The sequence below is a fragment of the Chenopodium album genome, chromosome 6, assembly GCF_948465745.1.
Source record: "Chenopodium album chromosome 6, dcCheAlbu1.1, whole genome shotgun sequence".
In the NCBI taxonomy this organism is placed as follows: domain Eukaryota; kingdom Viridiplantae; phylum Streptophyta; class Magnoliopsida; order Caryophyllales; family Amaranthaceae; genus Chenopodium; species Chenopodium album.
Window position 1 is genome coordinate 6,250,711 of NC_137839.1, and position 10,415 is coordinate 6,261,125.

The 10,415-nt window shown below is 33.3% G+C and overlaps 2 protein-coding genes across 2 annotated transcripts; one reads left to right on the plus strand and one right to left on the minus strand.

Annotated features, from left to right (window-relative positions):
* Positions 1 to 836: 836 nt before the first annotated feature.
* Positions 837 to 4,477, plus strand: LOC145635746 (sugar transport protein 7-like). Its single transcript, XM_081687089.1, has 4 exons — positions 837 to 1,214; positions 2,466 to 2,785; positions 3,068 to 3,694; positions 3,897 to 4,477. The coding sequence occupies exons 1-4, from the start codon at positions 1,070 to 1,072 to the stop codon at positions 4,326 to 4,328; spliced, it is 1,524 nt and encodes a 507-aa protein (XP_081543215.1). The 5' UTR covers positions 837 to 1,069; the 3' UTR covers positions 4,329 to 4,477.
* Positions 4,478 to 6,400: 1,923 nt separating this feature from the next.
* Positions 6,401 to 6,871, minus strand: LOC145636581 (uncharacterized). Its single transcript, XM_081688159.1, has one exon. The coding sequence runs from the start codon at positions 6,869 to 6,871 to the stop codon at positions 6,401 to 6,403; it is 471 nt and encodes a 156-aa protein (XP_081544285.1).
* Between the last annotated feature and the right edge of the window lie 3,544 nt (positions 6,872 to 10,415).

Sequence of the window (10,415 nt, forward strand, 5' to 3'; positions counted from 1 at the left end):
TCAAATTTTTGGGTAGAAACAAAGACTTCTGACCACCAATATTATACTTCTTGTTAGCAATTTGACATCAAAAACTCTTGTTTTTATAATAAAAACAAAAACTTGTATTAGCTAGCTTAAAATCCATAGTGTATGACGTAAAAGAAAATGAGTATTGCTTCTTTTAATCACTAAAGTTCAAAGGCAAGACAAGCTTACACGATTTTCTATTTTCCTTCACTTATTAATGTCATTTTCCATCTCAAAAAGTATTGAAAATATTACGGCAAAACTACTACAAAAACAATAGTATTGTACTCTTAAAATAGTACATTAGCTGTAATTTAAATTTTGTTGTGGATATAAATAATGACGATGATATGAGTATGGATGTATATACACTCATCCATAATCTTGATTATATATAACTACAAATGGTAAAAAAAAAAAAAAAAATTGACAATTAGCTGTACTTTATCCTATTAAAAACATTTATCCTTGCAGATATATGTATGAATATGTAGTTAGTCATTATTTTGTTTTAATAAATAGAAAAAAATAGTTTATATAACTAGTCATATATGTAATAAATAATAATATAAAAAAAAATAATAAATATGAAAAGGATAGAAGCAAAAGGTTGGGAAGAGCGAAAACGGATTCACACTAGGAAAAAAAAAAAGCAAGGAATGAATAATGAATGATTGAAGTTAGCTAGCTAGTGTAGTCAAGTAAAAATGATGTCCGAAGATAATAACAAGAAACTTGGGGTTGTGATTTAGGAGTAATTAATGAGTAAGGATCGGATAAAGACAGGCAATTAAGGAAATAATTATAAACAAGTACAAATACAAATACTAGAACGAACCCATTCAATTCAATTCTATCACTTGCCTACCACCAACCTTCCTCTTCTATTCTCTCCTGTCCTCCTATTTTCTCATCTCTTATTTGTTTGTTTGTTTCTTAGTAAGTTGCTCACATATATACATATTACAACAGAGAAACAGAGAGATATATACCTATACATATACATATACATATAATTATATATATCATTCAATTTCATAAAGAAAAAGAACGCATCAATATGGCAGGAGGATCGATGGGAGCGGTGGGAGTGGCCAAGGAGAGAGCAAAGGATTACAAGGGAAAAGTCACTTCTTATGTTATCATTGCTTGTATTGTTGCTGCTACCGGTGGTTCCTTATTTGGTTATGACATTGGCATTTCAGGTCTCTTTTCTTCCTTTGCTTTTTTTTTATATTATATACTTTCATTATTTTATTGGAAAATTTGACGACAATAATCAAACCTTACTGTCATTATTTATGATAATGATGATGATACAGTACATTAATCCAGAATTATTGAAGCTTCAAATTAACTTATTGGATCTAACATAGCCAATACTTGTATATATCAGTATGTATATTACAGATACAAGAACAACGTGCATCCTGCCTAATTATTTGGGTCTTAATTAACTGTACCACTTATATTTAGTTATTTTTCCATAACACCATAATAAAACACAATTATGTAAATTAATAGCAGATGAGTACATGTTTTTCTCCATTTATTTTGCTCTCATCATGTCTGATCTAACACCTTTTTGGGTAATTATTAACTCAGAGTTTGTTGGAGTGCCTTTTCTCGTCAACCACTCTAAAAATAAAGTTGTTCCGTACTTATTTATCAATTTCAGGGTGGGCTTTGTCATATGTTACAACTCAATTAACAAAATATAATTAGCAATAACACACTTTACATTACTCACTCTGTCCCTAAATTACATTCCTACTTCTATCTATTAAGTGTGGAATAAATGATAGAATTACGAATGTAATTTAGGGACGGATGGAGTACATTACATGACTAAGTTTCTACAAGCTTATCTTATCCATATATCATTAGCAACATCATTAAATTCATCAACTCATATTATTACACTTACAAAGAAAAACTTGATAATTCTACTAATTTCTTATTTTGGACATAACTATTATTCTTTATTGTTTTTTTTTAAAACAAATACAAGCATCAAATTATATGCTTTAGCTTGAACATCAAAGTTCAAATAATTTGGATTTGTTATAAAAATATATAAAAAAAAAAATCAAACATTGTAGAAAAATAAAATGGTTGCATATAAGCATTAATAATACTTCCTTTTTCAGTATTAAGTTGAAAATTTATCGACAATTTACGAGTAAATCGGTTAATAAATGTTTATTTATTGTCTTTTCTTTCCATTTTTAGCTTCTTATAAGGTTGCATATATATTTTTCCAAAAAAAATTATAATACTAATACTAAATTAGAATATGAAGTTCATTTTAGCATAACTCTAATTATAAACAAAATGACATAGTCCATTTACTTGTAAATTGTGAACTCATGTAGCAACCTCAATGGGTCGTCATATCTACAACTTGGTTTATTTTGTATCGGTTGTTAAAATATGTTCATTTGTGGAAACTTTAGGTGGAGTGACATCCATGGATGGATTTCTAAACCATTTCTTTCATGGGGTATACGTGAAGAAGAAACATGCCCTTGAAAACAACTACTGCAAATTCAATGATCAGGGCCTTGCTGCTTTCACTTCTTCACTCTACCTAGCTGGCTTGGTTGCCTCTTTGGTTGCCTCCAATGTTACCAGAAACTATGGCCGCAAGATTACCATTATATGTGGTGGCCTTTTCTTCCTTGTTGGGGCTGCTCTTAATGCTGCAGCACTCAACCTTGCCATGCTTCTCTTGGGCCGAATCATGCTTGGATTTGGCATCGGATTTGGAAATCAGGTTCACTCCCTTGTTTTCCTATTTATCTTTGTAAACTGGTTGCTTCCCACAAAATTATAGTCAGCTTGTAAATATTTATATTGAAAATATATCACTTCTTAACTTAAGCCAAATGGAAGATTTTGTGAGATACAACAGCACATTAAGAGTGTTATACTAGTATATAAATTGGCTTTATAGGGCATAGAGCACAGCATCCTGACAAAAATTTATACTCTCACTTACTTACCATCGGTCCATGGCATGCAAAAGTATGACTCGAATTCAATCATTTGCTTTCAGGCAGTTCCTCTTTATTTGTCTGAAATGGCACCAACACATATACGAGGGGGTGTGAACATGATGTTCCAATTAGCAACCACCCTAGGGATTTTCACAGCAAACATGATCAACTATGGAACATCAAAACTCGAACCATGGGGATGGAGGCTATCACTTGGCCTAGCAGCACTTCCAGCAACTTTGATGACAATCGGAGGAATACTTGTCCCTGAGACACCCAACAGCTTGATCGAAAGAGGATTGACTGAGAGAGGGCGCAAGGTTCTAGAAAGGATCAGAGGGACAGAGAATGTTTCTGCAGAGTATCAGGACATGGTTGAAGCGAGTGAGTTTGCCAAGTCAATTAAGCACCCTTTCAGAAACATCTTACAGCGGAGGAACAGGCCACAGCTGATTATGGCCATCTTCATGCCAACATTTCAGATCCTTACAGGAATAAATTCTATTCTGTTTTATGCTCCTGTGCTATTTCAGAGTATGGGATTTGCTGCAAACGCCTCTCTTTATTCCTCAGCTCTAACAGGAGCTGTGCTTGCTTCCTCGACATTGATTTCCATTGCAGCTGTTGATCGATTAGGAAGACGGGCACTGCTTATCAGTGGAGGAATAACGATGATCACTTGTCAAGTAAGTCTTTATGAATCCACTCTGTATATGAATTCCCTGAAAACAATTGTAGAGTTAGACTTCAGTAAATTATGAAATTATGACTTAGAATAAATTCTATAACTTTTAGCATAATATTCTTTACTTACATTAAGATGTCTGAACATATTGTCTTCATCATACACTACTACAACAATTGTTACAAACTTGCATCATCAAACAGGTTATTGTGGCAATTATCTTGGGAATAAAATTAGGAACAGCAGGGGAACTATCAAAGGGCTATTCCATTATAGTGGTGATTGTGATATGCCTCTTTGTGCTGGCCTTTGGGTGGTCATGGGGACCCCTAGGATGGACCGTCCCTAGTGAGATATTTCCGCTGGAAACCAGATCAGCAGGGCAGAGTATAACAGTAGCAGTCAATCTTCTGTTTACTTTCATAATTGCACAGTCTTTCCTATATCTGCTATGCCACCTCAAATTCGGGATTTTCTTGTTCTTCGCTGGCTGGGTTACCGTCATGACCATATTTGTACTCTTGTTCTTGCCTGAGACTAAGAATGTACCGATTGAAGAGATGATCCTTTTATGGCAAAAGCATTGGTTTTGGAAGAGGATAATGCCCCAGGAGTCTGTAATTAATGGTAGCTAAGTTGAATAGGTGCTGCTAACACAACTGCATAGCTGTTGTAGAATGTATTTATACTTGTTTTTTTCTGGCCCTGATAATTTTTGTGTGTACTCATACAAGAGAGGCTTGGATACATATACATAATATGAAATGAGAGCATTAGGCCTGAACATCTTTCCCGCAATTGCTATATCCTAAGTATCTACATCTTCAAAATCACAGTTTATTCCTTTCCAATATGGACTTTTGTGGAGTGCAATTTCAGCACAAAACTTTCAAGATAAAATCACTATTAACCATTGCTTTGTCAACATTAACTACATAAGCTTAAAGTTGTAATGTGACAGTATGAAATTATAAGTATAACACATATTCTTGACCCTAAGAAAGTCTAAATGCACAAAACTTAACTCCTTCCTATAGAGACACTCTCCATAAAAAAATATATATAAAAAAATAAAAAAACAGACACAAAAGTAAATTACCCTGTTGTAAATTTCACAAATTATGTGTGTAATGGTACTCACAACTTCACAAGTCACAACAAAAGTCAAATTTGCTCATTAATCTGCCTACCAAAAGAGTTCAGCTATTTGCCTACCTTCACCTCGAAATAATGTTGGATATTCGCTTCAGGAAATAAATCAGCAACAACAGGAAGCTCATTGAAATACTTCCCTCTTCACAAAGAAAAGAATATATCTCAAAACATATCGCCATATTAAAAAGAAAGGTATCTTGACATCTTGTTCCCTTAATGACAATTGGGACACATTTTAGACAAAGAAATATGAAAATTACAAAGAAGTGACACAGCATAGCAGCTGAGACATTGTCAATTGCATCACCACATAGAGAGACACTACCATATCGATTTTCTAGAAACTGGAATAAATGAAATCATACCTCCATGGCTCCATTGCAACCTGTAAGACTCAGTACACCTGCTGGGGAAAATGGTATGGTTTTAAATGATTCATCAAAGCCTTCCAAAATTGAATAATGAAACCAGAATGCACCATGGTTTCATTACTCTGTGAATGTAAAAATAAACAAATGAGGTTCATGACATTTAAAGAAGTTATTCAGGTACCGCAATAAAGCTAGATACATATCTCATCAAAGATCTTCCTCTAGCTCCAATCACCAAACACACAAAATAGAGAATGGCATGTACAAAATTCAAGTATCGGTAGCTAAAAGGACAGTGACAAGCAGAAGAGATTGCAATAAAATAATAAACAAACCTTCATCAAAGTGAATGTTTGCTTCTTACAACTCTCTGCTACTCAAGAAGGATGGTAAAGGCGCCTAATGCCTCTGCTACACCCACTCCTATAACTGGTCTTTCAAGATCAGTTACGCGGCAAGAAATAAAAGGGCATCAGCACCAAATCCTTTTACCACTACACAGTCTAACCATCAGAGATCACACAATATCATCACACAATATCTTGAGTAATTGCAGATGTTATATTGGTATGCTCTATAAATCTATAGAGCACTGACATGAATCATGAACATCTGCAACAATCCACAGACCGATATGCACTCTTGCCATATAAATCTCATATGTGCCGATCCACAAACTTTACCATATCTAATCCTCATTGATTAGAGCCACTTGAGCAGTTGAAACTTGCAGGTGATTATGTTCAATGACAACAAGCAAAACTAGATTACGCGAACAATATACAGCATGATAGATTGTAAAAGATTGAATTGAAGCCTTCTTTAAGAAAGAAGCATACAACTTTTATTCCAATACGTGAACGAAATACATATAAAGATAGTGTTATTTCTTCTAAACTTGACAATTGATCATCATATCCTACTCCATAACAACTAAACAACAACTTCTGCCCAAGAACCCTAATATTACCCTACCTCCAACATAGAACATTACTCGTATATTACAATAAACTGCCATAATTCTGCTACTAAAAAACATTTAGAGTACCTAAGCTATGATTTCCTTCTGTAAAAAATATCAAGGAAACCATAGAACACCAATGACGGATCAACTACATCTTGTTGGCATCAAATTCTGAGCAACTACCTCAAATCGAATTCGTAATTCTTGGACGGTGTAATCAAATCTTGAGCAACTTTCTGAGATTATTCTCCGCCTCGCTTTTCCGGACCAAACTCGCCGGGAAAGGGAGCGCGCTAGGGTGAGGAGAGGAAACCATGGAAGTAGTACCAGCGTAAAGATCCGGAACCCTAATTTGATTCTGTACAACATCCGGATCTGGACCTAATCGATTTGTGGAGCACATCTGTAACCCTAAATCAAGATTTTCTCCGCCGAACAGCACTCTTGCCTTTAATTCTTCGCCTCTCTTGAGGATCTTGACCTGGCCCATGACAGGCGTCTTTAATGGCGGCGATGAAGAGAGAGAATCAAGATTAGGTCGGCGATTTCCGTCGGAAGGACTTCTTTTGCGACGACGAGAACGAAGAGAGTTGTGATTTCTAGGGTTAGGGTGGGTGTTTCGGAAACGGCGAGAGGAGAATTGATCTTGGATTAAGCTGGGAGGTTGAAGAATCGCCGCTGTTGCCATTTTTAAAGGAGAGGTTAGAGAGAAGAAAGAAGAGAAGGTCTTTTGGTTGATTTAATTTTAATTGAGGAGCAGATTTATGAAGGAGAATTAGGTTATTTATAGGCGATGTTATGATTTTATTTCGAGTTCAGTTTCCTTTTTTAAATTTTCCATAACAACCGCCTTCTTCACGATTTTTTCATCACGCGCGCTATCATTGGCCTAGTTTACGATATCTATGTTGGCTGACGTGTCTTCTTACGCGTGTTATCGAATTAGCTAACACTTCTATTCTTCAACTAATGAATTGTTAAAGTATGGCTTGTTTGGCATCAGTATTGGTTTCCAGTTTCCTTTTTTTTTTTAAATCAAACGAACCCTAGTTATTGGCCTGAGCGATGCCCCGATAAATCGTAAATTTATAATTAAATTTGATCAAAATTAATAAAAAGGATTAATGTTAAACAATACGGATTATTAATGAGTGAGTGAAATATATACAGAGTAATTATCTACATGATCTTTCATTAATATATATTTAAAATAAGCATGTCAAATTAAAATTTGGAGGTTATGCATATGAAGAGTTTTTGATGAAAATTAAACATTATTGTAGAGAATTAAAGTTATAGAATTAAATTTGGAGGTTATACATAGTTTTTTGTTTTTTTTTTTTTTAATTAAAGTTATAGAGTTTTAATTTATATTGGGGAAAGACGTGACACGTAAGATGCCACCTCACACACATGTGTCGCCTAGTCATGTTGTGGGAAGGGTGACACAATGGCATGACCATGTTGTTCCCTTAGGTTTTAATAATACTAGATGAAGCCCGTGCGATGCACGGTTTGTTAGTATTTTTTTAAAAAATATTTTCATATTTATGTGATTAAATTGTTATTATATTAGTTTTTAGAATATTAGATAAAATACCTAATCTCGCTCTAAAAATAATATTTTGTATTTAATTAATTTAAACTTTAAAATCTCATTCGTCAATTTTTCGTACGTACCATTTGAATTATTTAATTGTAAAAGAAATTAATAATCTCTTATTTAATTGGCTACAACTTAAATTTATAATCCTACATGGTGCGCTAAGAAAATTAAATCCTAACTCGGGGAAAAACTCCCCTATATATATATATATATATTAGATTATTATAGATATTACCTCTGCACCTGGTTATTGGGCAGGTCGGGTCATATTTTTAAAGTCAATAGTGGATCGGGCTTATGTAGATCACGGGTCAATAATGGATGGGTCAATAAAATATCAACTAAAATAAATATTGAACAAAGTCATTATTTTTATTTTTTTTATTTTTATTTTTTTATTTTTTGTTTGAAACAACAAAGTCATTAATCAGTGTATATGAATACAAATTTATCTATGTAAGTATTATTATATTATCTATTTTGTTTGTCTATTAAATTGGAAAAATAACCTCCCGGTTTCAGGAAATTCTGAGATCGATTCTCACCCTCGCCCTTGTGGCTCTCTAAACACCAAAAAAAATTGGAAAAATATTTTGGCTCTATATTGACCATATCCTATAAAGGTCATGTCTGATAAAAACCCTTTAAACTTGGCCCAAACCCTATTATTATTGGGCTACCCTACCCAATAACCAGTTCTAATCGCCTCTAACTTTTCACTACAATCTTACCAATTGACCCATTTGACCTTCTCCTACACTTGTCACCAGTTCACCACTCACCACTACCGCCACCACCACCACAAATGCCTACTCTTCCACGGCATAACCTTGTTTGATCACTTGTCTAATTACACCTCTCCTTCACGAAAATTCAAGTTAATCACCTAGATAAATAAGAAATGTTTTCCTAATGACAATTCAGTAAATTAATAGATAAATTAAAAGAATCTTGATATTTGTGCTACCATATTAAAAAAAAATAATAATAGTTTCACACTATGGTGCATTGTTGGCTAACACGAAGCAAGTTGACGACGTCTAGTAAGAGGTTCGAGTTAAGGGAGAAAAAAAAGGGGAAGAAGGTTAGATCAAAGGAGATTTCCATAAAAGGAACGAACTTACCAAAAAAATTCATGAAAGCGAAAACTATTTGTCATTATTTTTAAAACATTTATAAAACTAATTAAAAATTCACATAAAAATAAGTGTTGATTTTATTATATCTCTTTATACAGTCCTATTAATAAGTCGTCATATCATTCTCTCACTCCATGCATTGATGAAGCTTTATCATCCTTCATTATTGAACTTCCTCCATTGTAGAAGCTTTATTTTCCTCTCACGGAAAACACCCTACCTTAAAGGGGGATAATCATTCCCTATATTTTCACAAATTTTCTTAGGGTTTTCTTCAAGTTCAGATTTATGCAATGTTAAGTATTGTTGAACTTCAACCTTCCTCCACTTTTACAGTTAGGTGTATACATGTAAAAAAACTAGAGAGTATAACATTACAAGTTAGGATAACGTCAGTTAGAAACTTGACATCTACTGTTATTTCCTTATGACTTTTGTAGCACCCTCCGATAACCACATAAAAGTACTTTTTGATTCTTAATAAACTTTATTTGTTATATCAAAATCCCATCAATTGACTTCATTTTATTGTCAGCAACTATACCAACCACTTCCATTTCGTGCTAGCCACTAATTCCAATGCACCCAACCTAATAACCCACAATAACACATACATAAAATAACACAATTGTATTCAATTGTCATATATGAGTGATTTTATCATGCACACACCAATCTTATAGTAACACCTTCATTAAGTGTCATATCCTAGTGGCGAATAAAGTAATAAATATCAATGTTAAGGTATTACGGATACTGGATCCAAATTAGCAGCAATCCACATCAGCACTAATTTAGTTTGTTTCATGGTCGTCTTAAACTAGTTAGGGCCCTGTGCTATTAATAAAATTTATATTTGTACTTGCTACTTTTAAGGGTATAAAGTTAAAAAAAAAAAAAGGAAATATTAAGACTAAACAAATTATGCCAAACAACAAAAGTATAGGGAATTAAAAAATAAATACTACAAAACTGAGCCAAATATGTGGGGAAATGAGAATCAAACATAAAACATGTTTGTTTGAAAGGCTGCACTCATTGAATATTTTGCATTACTTTATCCAAAATTTAGATTTTGGGGCTCCAAATAATGCAAGGCCTTATGTTGTTGGGCTGTTTGCACTGCCCAATAACCGACTTTGATTTGTTATAACAAATTTTTTTGGCTGTTAGAAAGTGGGTCGACCCTGATTTATTATAACAAATCTTCCTGGTTGTTAGTGTGTATTGTAATAGCTTCCTTTAAACAGTTGCTTCAGTTTTAATTGATCAATCTATCTATCTATCTATACTATATACTAAAGTAATCACCAAAGTTATCCCTTAAGTACACATGTGACATTCACAACAAAAATTTTCCCGCCCAAATATTTTTTAGCTTTTTTTTTAAATTTCTTTTTTTCCCTTAAAAAATAACATGATAAAAAAAATTTAATGAAAAAAAACTTACAATAATTTATAAAATATTTTAAATAATGTATCTAACA